Genomic DNA, 25,615 nt, shown 5'->3' with positions numbered 1-25,615 from the left:
AGATATGTTCGTAAGGTTGTGTAGAGGATGTGTTATTCCCCGCAATTCATTTATTTATGGTAATAAGATGGAGAAGAAATCATTCTCCTCCAAGAAATACAAGTCATAATAAGGAAAAATAACTAGAATCAAATCTAATCTAGAATTTATACAATCACACTTAAATAAGAAATTTATAACAATATGACCTCTTTTTTTGCATGACTGGCCGCATGTTAAACTAATATTATTGTATTTCAATATATTGCATCGACAAATACAAACCTGTGAAAAATAGAGAACCCCAGATCGTGTATTTGTGGAATACATTTGAATCAGCACTGTGAACTCGAAAAGAAGCCCTAAATCGTTACGAACAAACAATAACCCCCTTGTCAAGAAACCCCAAAAAGAAGACCAAAAAACCCTAACTTGTATTATTCACATACAATAAGCCCTTACCATACAAAACACACATTTTTACAGCTCTCTCAAACCAATCTTATCGAAAGCTCAATCTTGCCGGATCATCTTGAACACTCGTCACGTTACCATCCCCCATAACCATCAGTTTGTCGGGTCTCTTTTGTTGAGTCCGAAGAATCAGTTTCAGTTCCGTGGGATTTTTTTAATTTCGCCACGAGAACCCACATGTTGGCGAGTTCATTTTCCAGGTATGCTTCTCTTTGCTTGGATTCCTCAACCCTTCTTTGAAGATCAGCCTCTCTTTTATCCTTCTCCATAAGAGCAGCCTCGTATGAATGCTCTCTCTCCTTGCTCACTGCCAGTTCACTCTTCATTTCTGAGATAAGCCCGCTTTGGTCCTGTTTGATGTGACTATCTCTCCGACCATTTCGGATTGTGCTACTATTTCGACGCAGAGTTGGAGAGCTCTTAGATGCGGCTAGCTCAGCAGCTTGTTTTTCATTTTGGTTCATGAGTTTGGAAACTTCTTCTGATAATGCCTTGAGCTCAACAGCAGCAGCTGAGGCTAGACCTTTGGCGTACAAGCTCTCCTCCACCAATTTCTTGTTCCGAACTTCTAACTGTTCCTTTGACTCCGTCAGTTCAGCCACCTTCTGCTTCAGTTCTTCAACCTAATTAAGGGTTGAAAAACAATAATTTAATAAGATGCTGCTTGACAGTGTTAAAATTGCTAAAGTTAAAATATAAATAAATGGAGACATAATAGGCTCATGAAATTCATCGGTGGTACTTTTGTTGGGAATAATACGAAACTTGAATTTTCCAACTAAACAAATACTTAGATGCCACCAGAGGAGAAAAACCTGCTTCCGTAGAAGGAAAACGTCATTTTTGTCATTCAACACCGCATTATCTTTCTCTGTGCCCGGTTCCTCATGCAAATTTTTTGAACCAATTCGAGAAGTGACTATTGGGCTCAAATTTCTAAACTCTAGTGCCTCAGAAAGCTGCTGCTTCAAGGAGGCGACTGTTTCCTGCAATCCTTTGCATTCACCAATCTGGTAACAACGTAATATAAAGTCATATGAGGTTCTGAATTCTGTAGTCTCGTCTAAAGATGAACAGAACAAATAAATTTTAGTAAAGTAGTTCCTGTACCTTTTGTTCCAGCTGTTCTTGGATGATACGATTATCAGCAGCTTTAACCTGGCACAAAAAAGATACAGCAGTCAACGGAATAGACTTGGAGTTGAGGCCCTTGAAAATTTCATTTCATTTCTCCTTTTCTTCGCTATTGTAGTTGCAATTTGCATAATATCCAAAAGTCTTGCACACTGGAAACTGAAGTAAAACTAACACAGATACTCAAATGCAAGTGGATAAATGAAAGATGGGTTTTTGGACATTCCATGGAACTCAAATGCTTCTATGGTGTGTCAAATGGCATATTATGTTAGTCCCTTGGCTGCAACATTAATTATCAAAAAAAATGTTTTACAATAAAAATCTACATGATTGTAAGGTCAACACGACACTCCGCATGCAGAAGGCCTACATGATTCTCCATATGAACTATTTTATAGTTCAGAATTTACTGTGCTATATTTTCTCATATCAAAATGTACAAAGTTATTATTTATCACCTCAAGTTCAAAGGACTTCTCATTCAATTGCTCCATCACTTCAGCAATAGACTGCAGCATAAACCAGAAACAACGTAAGGTTTGAGTTTAAAAACAAAAATGAAAACAACTCATAATATAAGGGCATACTTTTTTTTTTTTGAAGAAAAAGCAAAGGATACCAGCTGACAACAGTAAGGAATCCCGGACTTACTTGGGATGCTTCCAGTTGACTCATTTTGTTGTGTGAAAAGGACTCTGCAATTTTCTTTTCCACCAAAGCTATTTGTTCATTCTTCGCCTTGATTTCATCTTTGAACTTTCGCATCTCCATCTTAATTTCATCCTTCTTGGAGTGTCTTGAAGCCTCCTCAGACAACCGCTTCAGAGCACTTGAACGGAGTGCTACCTCATCAGACAAGATTTTTCGCTGCTCCCTTAAAAGATCAATCCGATCAATTGACTTCATGCTAGTCTGACAGGATAAACAAATAAATGAGCGATGAATGAATCAAGAAATAGAGAAATAAACTAGTTGAAGCATGGAAATTTAATCATTTGGTCCATACTTAGTAACTTAGTATATACGTCAAGTAAGTTATCAGCCTGTATGTTTAATAAACTCAGGCTCAAAAAAAAAAAAAAAAAAAAAAGGGAAAAAGAAGACACAAAATGGCTCAAATGATATGCAGACAAGGGAAGGAAAGTATGATGTCACAAACAGCACATGACAAATTTTTTGGCCAGAACTAGTGTTCATTTCCATTTCCCAACCACATTATATCAATATGAAACGCTGTTTCTTAGATACAAAATACATGCTTTTGACTCTTTTTCGCCTTTATTTCTTTTTCTTTTTTAGGTTCAGTTTAATGTCATAAATAACACTACAGCTTCAAAACCTGCATTACATCTGTCCCTTCTCTTTAGTATATGGACATAATGAGCAATATTTGATACAATCATACTGAGATGGCAGTAATGTTCATTGGGGGCATGCAGGCTCAAATACAAGTTAACATCCTTTATGCAGAACATTCACATACCAGAGGTGTCTCTCGTCCCAGGAAATTTTCCTGACGAACTTCTCTGTCCTCTCTAGCCTCAAACAAAAGATCAGCCAATGGAGAGTTTTCTGTAAGAGCTGAATGTGAAAGTCTGGATTCTACATGAAAATTACCGCTTTCTGCTTGAGGTGTTGACGGTGTAATAGTAGATTTTATTCCACTGGATCTATCACTTGTGCTTGTCAACGTCCCTGTACCACTATCACGTTTCTGACCAAGAATGGAAACAAGATGGAAAATAAATCAACAAAAAGTACAAAAAAATCTGCTGCAATGATAGAAATTTTAGGCTGTCAGGCACACGGAGCAAAAAAGTTTGATTCTTTAGAGTAACCAGTTCCTTCAGAAAAGCTGAAGGTTCAGACCATACCAAGGAGTCCCTAGTTCATTCATTTTATAATTGGAAATTCAGAAAACCAAAGGGATTTTCTTACAATTACATTTCTCTAAGGAGGAAAAACAATGTTTCCAGAATTCCATGTTTATGATTGCCCATGAAATTTGAGAAACAGTTGATATTAGCAGCATTTATGGCCATAAAAGAATCCGAAACAGAAAAATAAGCCCAAGAAATAACAAGATAAAGCTACTAAAGCTGTAAGTTATATCAGCATCAAGAATACCACCCACTGTAAGAGATATAAAACTACTGGAACAAACACCTTCAGCATCCATACTAATAACCCTAAATTTCACATTAGACAATTGCTCAAAATCAATGCAGCTTCTATACATTATTAACAATATTAATGACTGGATAAAGGAAGAAACCACAGATGAGTGAAACAAAACGTCACTCTGGATACTGGATAAAGTAGCTGACACAGGAAGGTGGATGAAACCTAGGCCAAATGCCGCATCTTCTACATTTACTATTGGTGATTTTTTTTATCAACGTGAGTTTAAAATGTACATACAACCTTAAGAAAGGACGACAGATTTCTACAAACCAAATGGCACATACCCGTATCTTTAACCAGTTTAGAAGTCCATGCTTCCGAGTCTTCTTCTCCCCCTTCAGTGTGTCATCAGTCATTTCAGTACTCCCCTCAAGAGGAGGAACAAACAATTCAACACTTTCATCATCCAAAATCAAGTCCCGCCTTTTGTATGGTAGGTATGCAAGCTGTAATTTTCACAAAGAAAATAAGAAAACAAAACTCGTTTATTCATCTAGCAGAGAGAAAATATGGGAGAACTCAGTCCAACCTCCTCTTCACCAAAGGAATGTCTTCTTCTAACACCAGGTCGGTGAGAAAACCTTGAAAATTGTGTTCCTTTTGTTGAGACCAAAATCAATTTTGTCAGCCTTTGGATTCTTCCCAACAAAGCAGCTTTGGCTTCTTCTTCTTGTTCCAATCTTGATTGCAGTTTGTATTTGCCATCTTCTAACTTTACACATCACACCACAGCAAAAGAAGCAGTTCAAGTCACACAACAATGACTATTCAGAAATATATTTATGCAATTTTTACTAGAGGAAACCGTGCAGCAACTGAATGACAAAAGGTCTGTTAATAATACAGAGGATTGAACCCATTTATCAAGGATGGGGCCCAAGGTGGCTTTACAGTTGATCCATAACAGTTATTTAAGAGAATCCAGAATTAACAGAAAATCAAAACCAAAATCCCAAACCAGTCAACACTCACACTTCAATATATAGTTTGTCCGGCTCCATTTGGCTCTGAACTAGTTTTAGTAATGTTTTAGCATTTAATTCAAGTTTGATTTTGTCGAAAGCAAGAATAAAAAAATAGTTACAGACCCAGAAATAACCCTGAGACCAATCCAGTAGAGGAATTTGGAAGCACCTTTTGTTTAAGGAGCAGAATATCATCTTCCCCAGCATCTTTTAGTTGAGGAATTGTGACTATACCCCTCTTCAACTCTTCTAACTCTTCCTTTAAACTACGTATCTCATTTTGATATTTCTTAATGAGCGACTTCTCATCAATAATCTGCGGGTACAAAAAATTATGTGAGGTGAGAAACAAAGGAAAACATTATCAGTTTAAGAAAAAAGAGATAAAGCAAGCATACCTTGTTTTGTGCTGCTTGAATTTCAATGTGTTTTGCCCGATGTGCAAATTTCAATGTATTATGCGTCTCTTCGGAACTGCTTGATGAAGGAGTAACAGTGCAGATGAGCTGTAATAGTGGACAATATAAGTAAATAAATCAATTGCAAAACTTTCTTTGCTAGCAGTATTGGTTCTTGCCAGAAAGATGTATTGGAATAATATCCAGATAAGTGGAACAGAGGTGAAACCATGACAACAGGAGAAGCCTTACAGATACACGCCCATGTCCACTTAGGGAAGATTGAAGAAGTCTTGTCAATTTAGAATCCCGGTATGGTATATGAGTAGCCCTCATATCGGTCAACTTTGATATAACCTACAATAGAAGTTAAAAATAGTCTGAAATACGTATACCATGTAAGATGAACAATGACTCAAAGTACTCAAAGGACAATCTAAAAAATATTTCAAACTTCTTTGTTTAAAACAATATTGAGGCCTCACAGTTCCTAGAGTAAGCAAACTTCTATTAATATAGGATCCTTCTTTCCGTCTGACACCAGTAGTTTCAGCTTTCGAGCTCTCAGAACCTGCCAGATCGATGAGGTTCTGCACATATAAGTTAGATATGATAGATTCATAAGAAACCCTAAATATCGAATACAAAAAATACTGAATAGATTACGATTAATCAAGGAAGATAACAAACAAGTAATTGGTCTCAGTCCGTAGTGTTGAATACATACCAATTGTGACAGACTTACAGCTTCACCTTCACAATTTTCCCCACATGGACTACTCTCTATTGTCTGTTGACAAAGTAGTCATACAAATATATAAATTCATCAATCGAGCCAAAATAAATAAACTGATGGTCCAAATAGATATCAAGGATTCAATTCATGTCACTATTTACCATCAATCAATGAATAGGTGTGTCAGTGTCAAGGAACATTAAAAGAAAAATCAAATGTAAGATTACAAGATGCTATGTTAAGATATTCACCAGCGTAAATATCGTGTGGCTCCTGCTACTGAATAGATTGAAATTTGTTGAGCCAACATGCCTGTGCTCTGTTGGTAAAATGAAAACTCAATCACAAAGTGAAACAAGATTCATGAAAGAAACAACATGATTTAAAATGACAAAAACAATAGATTGAAATTTGTTGAGCCAACATGCCTGTGCTCTGTTGGCAAAATGAAAACTCAATCACAAAGTGAAACAAGATTCAGGAAAGAAACAACACAATTTAAAATGACAAAAACCTATATCATCTGGTCAACTAAACAAATAAACAAGATTTACTATAATAATAAAATATAAAAAATTCATCACAATCGCAATATGATTAATGTTCTTGTACCTTCTCCAGCTGCTATAAGTGAAAGGGCGTGAGCTGGGGACAGTACAACTTCTTCCTTTATTCCTTCAACAAAGGTGCCCTATAGCCATCAATTAAACAATTAACAAGAATTCTTAACGTGAAAGAAGTAATGACTTGACAGAAGATTTTTATAAACTGACAGCAACCATCTTTATTTGCAGAACAGTAATTTATGAAGATAATTGCAACTCAAACAAAGATTGCAAAACTAATAAAGCACCTGGGCATCTTCTCTAATTCGTAAATTCTGTCCTGCTGGATTCAACAAGTCATTTACAACCTGAAATGAAAGAAACCTTAAATGATAAATAAAATAAAATAAAATAAAAAATCACCACTGAAGTATAAAGTTCAACATTACATCCAGAAAACTTTAATTTACAATGGTCTACAAACAGCAACAACCATATAATCAGAGCATCATAAGTAAGCTGGAGAGAAATAGGAAGGGAACAATTACCTCATTATAGATTTCCAAGTATGACACACGAAGAAGATACTCTCGATTTGGAGTCTGGAGAATAGACAGATATTTTAATATGTAGTTTCTCCAATAAGAAAAGCTAAAGAACTTAGAACCTCGTTTAAAGTACCTCTTGGATGATGCTAAAAGCATCCTTCACAGCCAGTGGTATAATTCCAGGCGACCTTTGATCACCCTGAAATTAGTAGGACCAATATAAGCACATTGACAATCATAATAGATCCAAGCACATTAATACTTTATCCACTACTAGATAGCAGAATAAATGTTACTTCTATGAGAAACTATGGATATATAGAGGTGACTGATCAATGCATGTTAGTCAGCTATACTCTGTAGAATAAAATGGTGAGAATAAATAGGTTATCTCACATGCATAGTGTGAGTCTTCCCGCTGCTGGTCACCCCATACGCAAATATTGTACCTGTCATGGAAGGAAATCATAAGCTAAATAAACAATAATACATTATGCCATATCTACAACTTAGATATATCTGAATACCAAGAAGAGTTTTACTCAATTAAATTTTAGTGCAAACTGCAAATAACTTTAATCGGTTGAGCAACAAGTTGCTTAAACTATCCAAACCACCAGTGCCCCAGTTACCCTTGCCAGGCCGAAGTTGTCAGCCTTGACAGGCAATGCATTAGGTACCTAGGAAACAAAACTGATGGCAGAATTGAGATGGTGTGTTCACTGTTCAGCCGAATAGGTTCTCTACTCAGATTCATAAAGCTTTACAAAGAGAAGATCCAAAAATTTTCTAGATGGTCAACAAAACTTTGTAGGCCAAGAACCGGAAAAGATTAATCATCTTATGATTCCAATAGTTCACCAAAAAACTATTGGTCCCAGCTTTTCCCAATGCAACAGACCATTAGGTCCCAAGATTCTCTACTTTCTTCATTCACTACAAGACCAAATTACAACTATACTTCAGCCAATGGGAGTTAACAATCAACTCTCAAACATATAGCCGCGTCCAGCAGAATCCAGCAACCTAGTGAAGAAGAATTTAGGATGGAAGCTGGAATTCCTACGAATGTTGTTGAAATGAATGATTGAGGTGAGAATTGCAAGTTCCCAAATTAATTTACAATTTCATCGCCTTATGTATGCAACGATTATATCACTTCTTGCCATGCAAAAAAATATAACGAGAAAAGCACAAAATGGTCAAATGGATTTCATAACTGGCAGTCTACAGGACCAATCATCGAAATTGCAACCAAAAGTTAGGTGCTCTAATTAACATGATAATGTAAAGGAAACAAAAGCGCAGGGAATATATGCAATTTTCCCTAAACTAATCCAAAATTTAGCCATCAAGAGCACTGGTTCAGGTTGCCACTCACACAACATATTCTGAAAAATAGAACTTCTATTTGTAGTTAGATAACAATTTTTGGTTTGCGTACTAGTTGGAAAACACATTTGCATTCACAGTCTTTTATAACCGGGAAAAAAAATGGAAATGCTGATCAAGCTACCGTTAAGATTTTTTGGACATATAATCAAGCTAAAAACAATTTAGAAATTTCAGTTCATCAAACCAAGAAGTCAAAGAAATTTACCATTGACGCCTTCCATAGCACCACTAATAACATGCTGAGCAGCAACATCATAGACATGGCGCGTTGTGGTGGTTGGGCCGAATACCCGATCTAGAACCAAACAATGAAGGGAAAAAAAAACAAGTCAAACCAAAATGAACTTATCTGAGTTTTATGATCGATGCATTTGATAAAACAAATTCCACTAAACAAGATATGGAGGTATAACATTCTTTCTTTATAGGAAACTTTAAACTCCTATTGAATTAAGGGTAAACTCTGCACTGACTTGTAACGTTCGACAGCCGTTATCATATTCTCTACCAAGTGTGGACTTGTTTTTATATATGGACGACTAAGAAGCAAAGTGAGTGAGATCTCAATGAATATCAGCTATTCATGCTGACATGCACGTATTGTTTTGTAAGTTCAATTCAAGTATCCCAACATCATTAAGCTTAGGCTTACTATTTTCTTCCTCCGCACAAGTGCATCAAATAATGAGAATGCAGTATTATTTGTTTGATGGAAAGTAGATAAAATACCATATGCATAAGCTATTGATGGATTATGCTCATTTCGCACAATGGTGTCGCCATCTGCATACCATGCAATTTCTTCTTCTTGGCGAATTTCCCTCGGGCTATACCAAACAAAGACGAAAACCAACAGCCAACTTACTAAGTACTCATGAAACTTCTACAAGTACAGCACAATTCATACTAGTGAAAATGAACCTGAGTGGACGAAAGCGGACCGTCACAGTGACGTTTTCTTTGGATTTTTCCACATCTTGCGGTAAACTTTCCAAGTACAAGTACTGTGGCTTACTTCGAGCCGAAGAAGACGCAGGAGAACTCTGGCATTCAATAGATGTTTCCAAATATTGTTTTGAAGACGTTGTAGTCGAAGATGCAGGGGAATTAGCAGCCTTTGAACTGCTCGAACCTAATTTTTTTGATTTTGATCCATATTTTGACGCCATTACCACTGGAAGTCAATCCCCTTCTAAACAATGACAACAAATTCCACTTCAGCATCAATCAACAACAAATTCAACTTCTGAGCTCTTCAACATGTTAACACTTTCTTAGGCTTGTTCTGATGCCACACTATAACTCTGGCCACAGAAGTGACCTCAACGTTCAAAAAGCAACTGAATTGAAGTCGAAAGTTCAAGTTTTGAGTACTTCCACTAGTTACCATCCTCTAAAAGACAAACTGTTTTTGGTTGCCAAGAAAACTGTAAGGCAAAGATGATTGTGGCATATGGACGCATTGTCGATACGAAAAACCAACTCTTTCTTGAATTAGCTTAAGTCTACCTCACCACATATAACATAAATGCAAATTCCAAAACTCTATGTTATCCACTTTCCTTCATTTTCTCAGCAACCAAACACAAATTAAACAAAGACAAAGAAAATCCCACATAAAATTGCTGCTGATTACAATTTCTTAACCCAGTTTTATTACACCTCCCTTATTTTCAGCTCCCGATTTCCAAACCACAATTAACTAAACAGAGCATTTATATAAAAATAAAAAATTCCAAAGCTTTTTAGCCTCACCTGTAAACGCAATCAGACGAGCATTGCGAATTGCATGCACCAAACGGAGAAAAGTCGAAAGAAAGCGAGCTTTATTAATCACAGAGATCGTCTCTGAAGCCGCAGAGAGACCGATCTGAGATAAGCTGCTGCAAGTGAGTGAGTGAGAGAAAGTGAAAGAGGAGAGAGAGAGAGAGAGATAGCTGAGCTTTTTTTGCTTGCCTTGGAAGCGACGCCTTTTTCGATCAATGGAAAACAATCAGCATTTCTCAATCGAATCCTTTTCTGCAGAGAGAGAGAGAGAGAGAGAGAGTAGGAGAGACTCATACATAAATTTACGCACCACCCGTTATAGACCTGTAGAGAGAGAAAATGCTAACCAAGAAAAGAGAAAGAAAGTGAATTTGGTACAGTAGCTGTAGCTCCGTGAAAGCCTGGCTGGAAAATGGTGGGGATTTTCTTCTATTTTTCTAATTTTTAAATCTAATTAATTCTTTTTTTATTTTATAACTAGTCACATCTTTTTCTCTTAGCAGATGATTTTAGGGTTAAATCTCGCTAAAAAAGAATTGAATATCAATTTATTATAACTATTGTATTATGGAAATTTTTACAATTTTTTTAACAAATAATATTATCTACCTTAAGAGAAAACATAGACTAAGCTAAGCCTCACATTTTTAACTTAAAGTAATATATATATATATATATAATTGTGTATTCCAACGGGGAAGGTAAACCTTCTACTTGCGGATTCCACATGAACTTTCCTTTACTTTGACTCGTATTATGGGTATATTGGTCTCAATCAGTATTTTAAAGCTCGAAAAAAGGCATGCTGTAATTGGAACAATTAGGAAATTTGCAATGGGATTGGTATATCAATTCATTCAGATTTAGTGGAAATTAGAGAAAATTTTCTCAAAAAAATTTAAAAGTTCAAAATTTGTAATGGGGTTTGGCAAAAATTATGTAGTGAATCAGTAAATATCATCGATATTCATTGTGGAATGTTGTAATTGGAACAATTAGGGTTTTTGGTTTGGGTTTAAAGGTGAACAGGGATATTTTATTGAATGACTTCTTTCTTTTAATTGCTCTGAATGGTGACTAGTATAGATTTTATGGTTAGTTGGTGTAATTTAACTTGCCTAATTTTTTATGAATCAAATAAAGTACACTTTAGATTGTAAACAACTAAAATTTCCCCTCTCTGGAAATTTATAAAAATTAAAAAATTAAATAAAAACTTCTTAGTGTTGTAGGCTTATTTGATTGAACAATCTCAGGTTTAGAGAGAGGGGGTGGCAATATTAAGGGAGAAGAGAGAGTGATTTAATTGTGAGGTGTGTTTGATTCACCCTATTGTGCCTTTATTTATAGTAGTATGAGAGGTAAAAACTTTTCCCTTTAGGAATACAACATTTAATAGGTAATCTACTCCTAATAGGAATATAAGATACATTCCTAGATTCCCTAGGATTTACACAATCACATTCCTATTCTAAATATGACTGCAACACTCCACCCTTAAGTGTGTAAATACTCAACAAACCATCGCATCAGATCATTAGCAGATAAGGTAGAATAGTTGATGAAGTCATCAGCACAACGGGTGATCGCGAGTCTTAAATTTAAGTGAAGTATGCATTTGTAGTAAAACTCACAAAAACTTCACTATGGTAAAACCCAAGGCATGGGAAAACCCATATACTAAGGAAAAAAGTGAGAAGTATGCATAATGTCTAAAACAAATGTCAAATAGGACGAAAGTAGTGAACTCAATGGAGTATGATCATCCTAAGATGGGCGTCTCATTAAAACCTCGTTAGGTAGCAAAAACCCAGTGGGAAAAATGCTCCTAATGGTAGAAAAAAGAGTATCATGTGAGTATGCTTCTAAATACTCCGCTTGAGTTAGACATAACTTCTAAATAAGAGAACTACAAGCGATTCAACTCAAATAATTTACGCATACCGATTCCTTAGACGAGCTTCTGAAATGCAAACTTGGGCAATGACTTAGTGAAAAGATCGGCCAAGTTATCCTGGGAATGGATTTGCTTGACTTCAATGTTCTGATACTGCTGCTGGTGGTGTGAGTAAAAGAACTTCGGCGCAATGTGCTTGGTGTTGTCTCTTTTGATGTATATTTCTTCAACTGCTCGATACATGCCGCATTCTTTTAAAAGATCGTCGTAGAAAAGTCAACAACTAATGTAAGACCACTAGTGTTTTGAATATGTCCCATAACTTCTCTCAACCAGAAGCATTCACGCGATGCTTCATGCAGGATGAGAATCTCAGCATGGTTAGACGAAGTTGCAACTAGCGTTTGCTTGGCAGACCTCCAAGATATATTGGTGTCTCCAACAGTAAAGACATAACTCGTTTGAGAAAGTGCTTTATGTGGGTCAGACAGATATCCAACATCTCGTAACCAACAAGGCCAGAATCAATCCGAGGACCATAGGGGGCGGCAACACTCGGAGATTCGTGGGTATAGAACAAGCCCAAATTTGTTGTACCTTTGATGTAGCGGAAAATATCTTTAACACCATTCTAGTGTCTGCGTGTAGGTGCATTGTTGTATCTTGCCAAAAGATTCACAACGAATGAGATGTCAGGTCTAGTGCACTGAGTCAAGTACAATAAAGCCCCAATTGCACTTAGGTAAGGAACTTCGGGTTCCAAAATCTCTTCATCATCCTCCTTTGGACGGAAGGGATCTCGTTTAGAATCTAGAGTTCGAACGACCATAGGTGTACTCGAAGGCTTCACTTTATCCTCATTAAAACGACGCAACATCTTTTGGGTGTAGTTCGATTGATGTACTAAGATTCCATCTAAATAATGCTCGATTTCCAGGCCAAGACAATATCGAGTTTTCCCAAGATCCTTCATCTCAAATTCCGATTTCAAGTGTGCAGCAATTTCCTCAGGCTCTGCGGGAGTCCCAATGAGGTTCATGGCATCAACATAAACTGCAACGATTGCAAATTCGGAATATGAATTCTTTATGAACACGCATGTGCATAATTTGTTGTTCACATAACTCTAACTTGTCAAATATTCACTCAGATGGTTATACCACATCCGCCCAGATTGTTTTAATCCGTAAAGTGAACTCCTTAACCTAATTGAGAGAGTGTTCCGTGGTCTAGAACTATTTGAACCAGTCAATAGAAGTCCTTCTGGAACTTTCATGTAAGTTTTTGTATCTAGATCCCCATAAAGATACGCGGTTACCACATCCATAAGCTGCATATTCAGTTTTTCGAAAACTACCAAACTAATTAGGTAGTGAAACATTACAACATCCATTATGGGGGAATACGTCTCCTCGTAATCAATCCCAAGGCACTGAGAGAAGCCTTCCGCTATGAGGGGTGCTTTGTATCGCACTATTTCATTATTCTCATTACGCTTCTTCACGAAAACCCACTTGTAGCCAACAGGCTTCACATGTGGTGGTGTAGGAACGATAGGTCCAAACACTTTATGTTTCACAAGCGAATCAAGTTCGACCTGGATTTCTTGTTTCCAGTTTGACCAATCGGTTCTACGTCGATATTCATTGACGGAATGTGGTTCAATGTCATCACTAATCATGATGTCAGTAGCTACTGAGTACGCGAATGCATCGTCAACGATCATCTCATTCCTATTCCAAACCTCATCCAATACTACGTAGAGAACCGAAATCTCGTGAATCTCGAGAGGCTGGCATGTTTCATCTGAAGCATCATCATAATCTAAAATAACCTCATACGTTGGAATAAATGAGTGAGCGATGGTCGGATTCAAACTAGGGTCACTAGTTGGTGCCATTTTCCTCTTCCAGGGTTGTGAATCCTTTGAACCAAGGGGTATGCTATACTTTAGGGTCGGAGCAGGTGATTGGCTAGCCGTCAATATACTTTGCCACGTGGAGGGTGCGGCCTCCCCACCTTCGGGGACGGTCCAGTCTTCCCAGGTGGATTGTTGATGTACGCGGGGTACATCTATCCTTGCAAGTGTGTTTGCAACGGGTATATGTGATCTTATCACCTTTGCTAGATCATTAAAAGCATCCGACATTCTTTGAGCAATGCTTTGAAGATCTATAATTCGACGCACCTCAGTTTCAGACTGGACAGTGCGATGATCTAAATGAGACATAATGGGAGTACCACGACAATTCGCGACGTTCTACGAGAACGTTAGCATGTTTATCTCCCCCTAATGACGGGAAGATTGTCTCATCAAATTGACAGTCCGTAAAACGTGTGGTAAAGAGATCTCTTGTCAAGGGTTCTAAGTAGCGAACAATTGATGGCAAATCATAACCGACATAGATTCCAATTTTTCTCTGATGACCCATTTTGGTGCGTAGCAGTGGCGCTATTGGCATATAAATGGCACACCTAAACACCCGTAAATGAGAGATGTCAGGCTCGTATCCAGTGACCAACTGTAACGGTGAATATGGTTGAGTAATGGTGGGCGTCAGGCGAACTAACATAGCTGCATTGCAATATTACATAGCCCTAGGCAGATACCGGCAATTTGGTTCTCATAACCAAAGTCCGAGCGATTAATCGAATGCGTTTTATGAAAGTTTCTGCCAAGGCTTTTTGGGTGTGAATTTGGGGTACAAGATGTTCCACATCAATCCCTACTAACATGCAATAATCGTCCAAAGTCTTTGACGTAAACTCTCCAGCGTTATCTAGTCGAATTGACTTAATTAGATAATCAAGGTGGTGAGCCCTTAGCTTAATGATTTAAGCTAGGAGTTTAGCAAACGTGGTGTTGAGTATAGACAACAGGCAAACATGTGACCATGTTGTCGATGCATTAACCAACACCATAAAGTATCTAAATGGTTCGCAGGTTGGTTGGACAAGTCCACAAATGTCCCGGATAACTAACTTCCCTACTAGACATACATAGAAATAAATTGATTGAATTGGTCACATGTATAAATATAAGTCCATTCATTCAATTAAGCAATTCGAGAAAATAATATCCATTAAAAAAACAAACCAAAACCAAACAAATTATTCCAAATACTTAGAAAAATTATTCAAAATTAAACCATAAACCTAGAAAATAGAGGGGTAGGGCCGGCCACTCCTAGTGGGTTCGACCACTAGGGGTAAACACCCTAAAAACATGTCTAATTTATTCATCCATAGGCGTTGACGCCTCTTGAAAATCTGATATCTCCATTGATGTAGTTGCATCTTCCAGATGATCCACATGTGCAAAGTGAAACTCGGGACGAGAATGATACTTGGCAATAGCCTCAGGGGAAGCTCGGCATACGTGTGACCAATGATCCCTTAATCCACAACGATAGCAAATGTCCAGTTCAGTATAAGCGGGCTGAACAGGAGCTTTGCCCTTGTTCTTAAAGTTTAGGGCCTTAGGGGCGAGTAGTGGACGTTGCTACGTCACATTTTTTCCCTTAGGTGCGGCACTCTGTTGACCTTGGGCCCGTGGTTGGGCTTGTTGCCTATTGCCACGACCATGACGATTATTTCATCATTTATAGCTGTTAGAATAGGTCACATGCACTTCAAGAGCGGCGTTCGAGCCAGTGGGTCGTGATTGATGGTAAAACAGAGACCAAATCTAAAAACTTGGTGAATTTTTGTGCCCTATATTGTTGCTGCAGGACAATATTGGTGGCATGGAAGGTTGAATAGATCTTTTACAGGAGATCTGATTTGGTTAGTTCCACTTTGCAGAATTTCAACAATGAACGGATTCTACAAACTTCAAAATTGTATTCATTCATGAACTTAAAGTCCTGGGAGCGAAGATGCTGCTATTCGTGTCTTGCTTCAAGTAAGTATATGTCTTCTTGGTGATTGAAACAGTTAGCCAGAGCAATTCAGAGTGTGCGTGGGTCATCCTCAGCGAGATACTCAGTCTGCAGTGCATCATGGATGTGTCTTCGAATGAAGATCATTGCAATAGCCTTCTGAGTTTCGTCAACAGGTTTGTCGATAATAGATGTCTCGATAGTGGCTCTAATGCCCTTTTGCAGTAAGATAGAGTTTCACGTCTTGAACCCACTTCAGATAGCTTCTTCCAGAGACTTCTAGAGTGGAGAAATCGAGCTTGTTCAAGTTCGACATGTCCCTAAAACAGAGGGAAAATATGAGTGGTCATATGGTAAGCCATAGACATATATTGTAGAACATATAGGTTCTATAGACATGTATTGGTTTAATTTATGCATGAAAACTACAGGTTTCATATGGTATGTTTTAAATGAAAACTTCGGTTTCAAAGACACTAAATTTGAAACTACAGGTTCAATTTAGTTTTATGAACAATTAGTTCATAATGAGAAATTCCTGCAAGAAACATAGAATGCATTGTACTAATTTGAATATAGTGGACTTGAGGTTCTTTGAGAACTTAAGTGTGAGAGCTTCGTTACTACGAAAGTATGTGACGGTTCAAAGTACGAAAATAAATTATTGAATCATTAATGTCCAAAAATGATCTTCAAGTTAATAATTTTGGATTCATTATCAGATTAATGGACTGCAGGTCACTTTTAATTAATTCAATAAATCGGACCATACGGGGTTGATTGTAGAAGCTAAATAATATTAAAATAATATTATTGGGTCGAAAAATAGCATAGCCCAAAGAAGGGTTGGGTGCCGTGAGCAAGAAGGCTCGGGTGGTTGTAGGCCATGGGTCTAGGGACAGGGGCAGGCCCAAAAGCCTACGGGGTGGGGAAAACCCTAGTAATAGCTAGGTTTCTAGTCTAAGCCAAATGGGGCATGGGTCAGGTTCAGCAAAAGCTGGCTTACAAGGCTGTGCGCAAGGACAAAGTCCAATCCCGTGGGCTGGATGACGCGGGCCGTGGGAAAAAGAACCCAGCCAACTGGGCTGGTGGGAGCGGCTGCGGGTCGGGGCAACAGCGATGCCCATGCAGGCATAAAAGCTTGCCGACACTAGTGTGGGTAGGGCTGCAGGCCCGTGGTGAGAAAACCCAAACCAGGCACATGGCCTAGTTGTCAGCAAGGTGCCACGGTAATGTGTATTTTCCCCTTTGTTGTTTTTTGAAATCCCCTAGGGTTACGAAAACCCTAAATATGCTTCTAATTTATTTTGTATAATTTGACTCACATATTCCACATAACAATTTAATTATGCAATGCATGAAACAAATATATATACATATATATATATATATATTGACAAATATATGAACATATACAATATATATATCGGAAGGAAAATATAAACATAGAGGGGTTCATGCATCCTGGGGAATGTTTTCATGTTTCGTGGACGTTTCAAATATCTTCTTTTATTTTAAGCGTACCTGATTAGCAGAAAACGAATAAACCTTTGAATTTGGTGGATGATAGCCTCCTCATACGATGCGTCAATTCCTCAGCTTCTAGCAAGAGCGTGCTGATAACGTTTTGAAGGCCTATTTGATTGAACGATCTAAGGTTTAGAAAGAGAAAGGGGGCTAACAATATTAAGGGAGAAGAGAGAGTGATTAATTGTGAGGTGTGTTTGATTCACCTCATTGTGCCTTTATTTATAGTAGTAAGAGAGGTAAAAACCTTTCCCTTTAATTAGGATTACAACATTTAATAGATAATCTACTCCTAATAGGAATATAAGATACATTCCCAGATTCCCTAGGATTTACACAATCACATTCCTATTCTAAATATGACTGCAACACTTAGGTTAAAAATTTAATAATTATGTTTTGCTTTATTGAATAGAAAAAAAAATTCATAAATTGAGCTCAAATATTATCACCAGTTTCTAAAAAGAAAATAGAAGTTATAATTTTTTTCTTGGACAAATTGAAGCTAGAATTGCTTGTTGTCAAATTTCGTGATTGCTTGATATCCCTTGGTTTTGGTGTATATTTTTCGTAAATGATATAGTGCTGATAGATGAAATGCAAAAGGGACCAAATGTGAAGCTTAACCTTTGGTGGGACATGTTGGAATCTAAAGGTCTTCGCCTAAGTAGGTCAAAGAGAAACTATATACAGTGCAATTTAAGTGGGAATAGGGTTCAAATGAGCGAAGGGTGAAGATTGGAGATCAGAAAGTACCAAAGAGTGAATGCCTTTCATTATCTTGGACCTAACTTGTTGGATGAATTGGATAGAGATCTCAACCATAAAATACAAGCTAGGGGTGGGCAAACGGGTATAGGAACCGCGGGTCGGGCCGGGTAATCAAGGTTCAGGGCGAGTACAAGTCGGTTCCTAATTTTAAAAAGGAAAAACAAGGCGGGGCGAGGTGGGGCTTTGAAATTTTAGGGGCGGGCCGGTTCCAGAAGTACAGAAAAATGGGTACCCGAATTGGCTCGTTTATAGTTACTCAGTATACCCACTTCTTCTGCCTTATATTGGCTCTCTCAACCATGATTGCGTCCACTGCTTCCTTCTCTCTCCCCCAAAACCCTAGCCTTTTACACCCCCAAAGCCATCTCAATCGCCATCTCGTCCGAGTTCGAGCAGGATGAAGAGGTCCTCAGCGACGAAAGAGAGGCCTCCCTTGAAGTATGATTTTCACAAATTAGCCATCGAGAAAGGTACCATTATCTTCGTCTCGTCAAGAAGTATGATTTTCATTTTTGAATCACTTGATTTCGTTGAGTATTTAAGAAGTTATGAACGTTTAAACATTACCTAGTTTCCGACGAGTTTTCCAGTTTTCCCGCGGACCATTCACCTTTCAGGCTATTTTTTGGCCAACTCTGGCAACCATTGGGCTTCCAAGTAGGTATAATCTTGTTCTACACTTTACTATCTTCATTTTGACATATTATGGGTCGAATTTGGTTAAGAAACGATTAAGTTACGAAGTTTTGAAATTTGCCCAAAGAGTTTTTAACGGAGGGATCAAAATCATGGATGATGGACAATCTCAGGGACCATTTCTATTTATTTTTAATTTCAGGGACCATTTCTATTGATTATGCAAATCTTAGAGATCATTTGGCTATTTAGCCAAATTAAAAAAATAAAAGCATTATATCCGCAAACATAGAAGAAAAAGGGTAAGTAAATCTTTGTCGCGACCAGTTGAGAAAGACTAGTCTGGGAAACCAACAAAATATGTTCCTTTGTTTTGGCCTACAACAGAAGATGTTCATGAGCTGGCTATTGGTCCATAGAAAAAGAAAATATTAAATAGTTTCATAAAAAATACTTTAAATAATAATTGACAAAAAAAAAGAGTTATGTTATCCACACACTAATTTTTACTACTTCTCCTAATTTCTGGCCATATCAGATCTAATGAATTGAAAAGATCAATGTCTAAAGTTAATAAGAGTGTGAGAAATAAAAATGAATATTTGAATAACACTATCCAAAAAGAATTATGTGTCAATAAAACGACATGTCAACCATCTTCTTACAACAAAACAATTAAAGTTAACACAAAGTCTAATTTTTTAATAGGAAACTGTTATTGGTACTCCAAAAATCTCATTTTGCACTCCTCAAAAATAAATATAGAAAGTTTGAAGTGCAAAATGAGAATTTTGGAGTGCCAATAACAATTCCCTTTTAATAATTAGGAAGTGGTTATGGTTAATAAAATGAATATGCCTGCAACTTTTTATGATGGCAGCAAATTAAGAAATAATTAGTTGCCATTATTGATGACTAGCCTTCATGCAAGCGCTCACGTGCGTGCAAAAGACATTTTTTGAATCACAGCATGCTACACACTACTTACATGTCTTAAATGTATTTATATGCGTGAATGGACAAAAGGAAGTCAAATATTTGAAGTAAATGAATAATCTTAGATCATGCTAGAAAAAATCCCTCACAAAACAATCAAAGCAACTGAATTCGCATAATAAAACCGGTCTTCAATTTCCATCTACATTCTATTGAATTTACATTAAGAATAGAGAAAATGATATTTAATAAACAACTGATTAAATCACGTTATTACTAGCTCATTATCAGGCTAAGCCCACCCTTCTGCTTTAGTGTAGATAAATCGTTTGTTCAAAAACAAAAAAAATCATTTGACAACTAATTTAATCACATTATTATGCACGTGCGAAAGACCTATTTTTATAACTAGCATTACATGTCTCTTAAGATGTTTTGAACGCGTTTAAAAATAGAGAAAACTATATTTAATGAACAACTGATTGAATCACGTTATTGCTAGCTTATTGTGATGTACTAATTAAAAAAAACTGTACAAAAAGAATTAATTATTAAAAAAAAACTATTAAAATGATGAAAATAACCCTACATTATTTGGTGCATTATTTTGGGTTGCTTTTGAAATTTTTTGTTTTCGAGGAATTTTTGTTCAAAAAATTTTGGTGAAGTTTGTGACCCCAAAAGAAGTTGTTGACTTTATATATAAAGATTATTATATATTGGATGAGTGTATGAGAAGTCTTGGTGTGCTCAAAAGTTATTCCATCTTTTATGATTAATCGAATCATATAGAATGCATTCATGCGATTGCAGTTATCCTCAAATTTTACATATAAAATCTTTTAAAAAAAACAAAAAGGGTACTCGATTATTTTGTTTTGTTTAATGAACGTCAAGAAATTACCGATTATGTATTTACTTTTATATTTTACGTCTACACGTTAACAGTCGTACAACACGATTAAACTACAACAAAAATGGTCGCACCTAATAGTGATCAGTCTTTCGTGACTATAAAGGAGACTGTCATCAGTTCTTAATGAGAATTATACCCATGCAGCTACCGATTGAGAATCGGTGTGTTAAATTGGTATGTTAAATTGGGGTTGTTAATGATAAAAAGGATACTTCTCTTTATTTATTTATTTATTTTATAATGCTACAAGGAATGCAATTATAATTGTCAAAATTTACAGTATCGTCTCATATACTAATGACGAGGTTAAAGCTCATAACACATAATAACATTGTGAAACTCATATTAGGCTATTACACTATCAAGTAATGTAGGTTGTTATGCATGAACGTGATTGCTTGAAACAACTCATTTATAGTGTATGAGAAGTGATTTTTGCACACCCTGTTTAGCCTCTTACACATCATTCTTTAATATTGATCATTGATTCCGTTTGATTTATTTAATTTGATGATCATAAATAAAAAGAGGTGTGAGAAGCTAAAGGTGTGTAAAAATCACTTTATAATACGAAGTAAATAAGTTTGTTTATAAGGTAGGTTGCGATATAGACCAATTGTGTTTGATTTACTAATATAAAAATTATATGCACTCTAATTTATTTTATTTTTGAGAAAGTTACAATAGTCATTGACGAAAAAAATGAATACGTACACCAGAAGGATATGATGCATTTATATGAGTCTCGAATTTTGTTGGAGATTTCAACCAGGTCTTATTGAAAAATAGTGTCTTGCACACCAAGTTTACAAATCAAAGGCGATCCTCAACTAAAAAGTCAACAATCAGGTTAGGGGTTTTTTCAAACCAAACTTATCATTCTCAGTCGATATATTGAAGTGTACAAGTTTATTAGCAACACCATTAGGCATTAGCCTCCCGTTTCACATGTTGAAATTTGGCCTGCGCGAAAGATATATGAAGGCTTTTGCATTGTTCAAAACTAGTCCTAAGTTGAGCTTTGTAGAGACACTTTTTATCAATAGATATGGAAAAGATTCGAATTTGAGACATCATTTAATAGTGTGAAGTGGACCAATACCCAAAGCTAACTATTTGGTCTTTAGTAGTTTTTCTTCACAATATTAAAAACGTCAAAAGTTTGAATTTTACTGTCTCTTGTGATTAAAAAAAAGAGTAAATTATAGCAATGATCTCTTAATTTTAGTTAAATTTGATCAATGATCTCTCAACTAAAAATCTATTACCATTAACCCCTCAATTCATCAAAACGTGTAGTTATGATCTTTTTCATCAACTCCGTTAGAATTATGTCAAAATGAGTTATGTTGGAAGGACCATTACTACAATTGAATTAAAGTTGAGGGACAATTGCTTCAACTGGGTTAAAGTTGAGGCACTATTTTTCCAGTTGAATTAAAGTTGAGGGACTGTTGATACAATTTCTCTTATTTAATTTTCCATATTTGCCCATTGATTTAGCCTCACGTGCATGACACGTGACTCATTGTGACAGAAGTTCTAACAGAGTTGACGAAAAAAATCATAATTACACGTATTAATAAATTAAGGAACCATTGCATTAATTTACTCTAAAAAAATGTCATCAACATTCGGTTTGATTAAAAAAAAAAACACACACACACACACACGAAAGCGTTCAAAAGTACTAATTCTTTTAGGGATGGGCACAGTCTAGTTCGGCCCGGTTCCACCCTTAAAAAGAAACCGGAACAGGAAAATTTCAACGGTTTAGTTCGGTGCGATTCCGCTTAAATTTATTACTAAAATTGTACGGTTCGGTTCATGACGATTCCAGTTCGGTTCATGTCGGTTTACAGTTTTAACCAAAATTATATATATGTTTTTTTCTAATTTTCTACTTCTAATACCAAACACATATTTCAACCACAAATTCAAGTAAATTTGAATTTCCACTACTAGATCTACAAGATTTGTGACATAAAGTGTGCTTATAAATATAAATCAAAAGATAGAAAGGCTCATATCAAAACCAAAGTGTATATCTTAAACTAAAACTAAAACTAAAATGTACATAATGCATAATATACTGGAAAAGAATGGAGAAAAATAATGTAGGGGAGAAAGTGATAAAACAACAAAGGAGGGGGAGAGAAGTGAAGAAAAATATTAGGCTTATGCACATGGTCTTTTTGGAAAAATGTCTTATTTATATAAAAATAATAATAAAACAATAATTTATATTAAAAGCGGTTTGGTCCAGTTCATTCGGTTCTTAATATTTTCAAACCCGAACTGGAACCGTTTGAAACGGTTCGGTTCAGTTTTTGTTCCGATTTTGACTTTATTTGTCAACGTTGTTTTTTGTTACGGTTCGATTTGGTTTTCCAATTTGACGGTTTTTATGCCCACCCATAAATTCTTTCATGACTTGGTGCACCATGCACTCGATGTAAAACGTGGTCAAGCTTCCATCTTGCAGTCTAATCAAAGCTTTACAAAACGAAAACAAAAACAAACAAAAAAGTCAAATTTAGTCTAAGCTTACCTATTTTTAAGGGACAATGATTGTTTGCCTTCCACTTCCGGTGCTTTCTCCGTGCCCTCCTGTTTGTGTGGTCACGATTAAGCCAAGTCAACATTTTATATTACTATTCATTTTTGTCTTATTATATTTATAAAAAAAAACAATATAAAATGTTAACATAACTTAACTGTGACCACACAAAACAAAAAGGCACAGAAAGGACACCAGAAATAAAGGGCAGACAATCCTTATCCATTTTTAAGTCACTCAACTCTTATTTTTTTTATCAGCTAACATGATGAGTGGAGTTCACAGAGTGACCTAGCCACTAGTCCTTTTCCCCCATCACAATACGATACTTAAAATATACTTTACCATAAAATATCATGGAATCAAACGGTTAACCAATAGAAAATCTCGCAATGATTAAAACTTTTATATATCAAATACTTTGGAGTGAAGGGTGATGTATTAAGTTAACGTGTCACCCGAACTCAACCCGTTAAGCTAACGGATCACCCGAACCTGACCCGTTAAGCTAACGGGTCACCCGTTAACAATTATTATTATTATTTTTTTGCATAAAGTTTATTTTTTGTTAATAAGACTTTACTAAAATTACTAAAATATCCTCAACTAACGGGTGTTAACGGGTCCTAATGGGTCTAACGGGTTGACCCAAAGTGACCCGTTATTTAACGGGTTGTTAACGAGTTCACCCGTTAGCGACCCGACCCGTTAAGCATCCATCCAAATACAAATATTAACGGGTTGGGTAGGGTTAACGGGTTGGGTCCAAAATGCCAGACCTAATTAGAATCACTCGAAAATCAAGAAATAATAACTAGACATATTTAGGCATCATTCAACAAATATTATCGACAACATCTATATGATTGTTTTTGTATATATCGATATCTGTTGATATATGCGCAAAATAATTTGATTAACAACAACAAACATACAAACTATTTGACAAAATGCCTGAATAAATAAACTTATTTTTCTTTGCCCTGCTTCACACTTGGTTTCTATCTAGAAAAAGCTTCAACCCCAAAATTCAAACCCCTAAATCCCCGGATCACCATAAAAAATGATCAAAACCAGACTTCCTAGAGATCAAGATGATGCGCTGATGGAAGGTACGTTGGGAATTTTATATGGCTTGAAAGAAGGAATTTGATCCTCTCCTAGGCAAAGCCTTGGGATTCTCTTGACCTAACAATACGGACCATTGAATTTTGATCTAACGATTACAAATAGAGGCTAATTTAAAATTATAATAATTATAACCGTTAGATCAAAATTCAACGATCCGTGTTAATGGATCAGGAGGATTCCGAAACTTTGCCTCGGGGAGGATCCAATTCCTTGAAAGAAAATCTTTGTAATTGTATATTCTTATCTACTCCCAAAAGCCTGTCCAATGTCCACCAACCATCATTTCATTATCACTAAAGTGTTATTTTTGTCTTGGAAACTTAACATTTTTAAAAATAAAGATTTTGTTTTCTTTTCACCATATAGGAATCTTTTTATTAAACTATGTTTCCGTGTCCTAAAAAATTGCCAAAAAGAGAAAGCAGTCCAACTTTTGATCTTCTATTTTAGGAAACAGCTTTATTTTGTTGTTGGAAGCTCCACTTCATGTCGGGCCAATGACATAAACAAGGAGATTAAGATATTTCTTTATCTTTTCTGTTGAAAGCTACTTTTCATTATAATCGATATAGAGAGAGTATATTCATCAAGACAGCAAAAAGGGAAAAAAAAATTTGTGAGAATTTTCACTTTTTAAACAAAAGAGAAATAAAAAACAGAGAGAGAATGATGTTGTATAGTGATATAATCAATGACGAAGTCATAATTTTATAATAATATGGTCATAATTTTGGCCAAAATAACTCCATTTGAGTACTTCGTCGAGCTCCTACTGAGTACCTGCCAAGTTATGCCGCGTTTTATCGAAATTTACAAAGCCTGTCGAGTGAGGTATTTTATCAAACACTTGTTACAAACCATATGTCACACACAAGAAGTAGGATAAGAAAGACAAAAGAAAAAAAAAAAGAATAAAATCAACAAACTATACATAGGGTTGCACAAAGGAAGTAGCAAGTTGTAATTTAGAAATTTTGACTCATTCTTTTAGTTTGTTGTAGTTGTGTATATAGTAATATACAATTATACATAAAAAAAAATTAGGATTATGAAGCTATTGGAGTCATGAGCAGCCAATGACCTCATTTTGGTTTTGCCACTGGATATAGCTTTAGTCACCAAATACCAAGAGATCAATACTCCTAAATAGTTAATGATCATATATTACGGAGTTTTGAACGAAAATTAGACATATGTGCCATACTCTCTAACAATTTGGAGTATGCAATGTA

The 25,615-nt window shown here is 36.1% G+C and overlaps 1 protein-coding gene across 2 annotated transcripts; it reads right to left on the bottom strand.

The window, feature by feature from the left end:
• Nucleotides 1-215: 215 nt before the first annotated feature.
• On the bottom strand, nt 216-10,481 carry LOC126599220 (kinesin-like protein KIN-7K, chloroplastic). 2 transcript variants are annotated; one of them, XM_050265556.1, is made up of 23 exons: nt 10,117-10,481; nt 9,283-9,553; nt 9,091-9,188; nt 8,567-8,656; nt 7,363-7,415; nt 7,100-7,165; nt 6,967-7,020; nt 6,727-6,786; nt 6,486-6,564; nt 6,125-6,192; nt 5,865-5,927; nt 5,623-5,727; nt 5,390-5,494; nt 5,138-5,245; nt 4,909-5,055; nt 4,304-4,486; nt 4,059-4,220; nt 3,074-3,304; nt 2,242-2,502; nt 2,049-2,099; nt 1,564-1,611; nt 1,269-1,463; nt 216-1,076 (listed from the first exon to the last, which is right to left on the bottom strand). In XM_050265556.1, exons 2-23 carry the CDS (start codon nt 9,528-9,530, stop codon nt 528-530), a joined length of 3,024 nt encoding a protein of 1,007 aa, XP_050121513.1. In that variant the 5' UTR covers nt 9,531-9,553; nt 10,117-10,481; the 3' UTR covers nt 216-527. The 2 variants fall into 2 exon arrangements, with proteins under 2 accessions (XP_050121513.1, XP_050121514.1); XM_050265557.1 differs by having other exon boundaries at nt 9,283-9,550.
• Between the last annotated feature and the right edge of the window lie 15,134 nt (nt 10,482-25,615).

The sequence above is a fragment of the Malus sylvestris genome, chromosome 14 (assembly GCF_916048215.2).
Source record: "Malus sylvestris chromosome 14, drMalSylv7.2, whole genome shotgun sequence".
NCBI lineage: Eukaryota > Viridiplantae > Streptophyta > Magnoliopsida > Rosales > Rosaceae > Malus > Malus sylvestris.
This window is presented reverse-complemented; position numbering and strand designations above follow the sequence as displayed.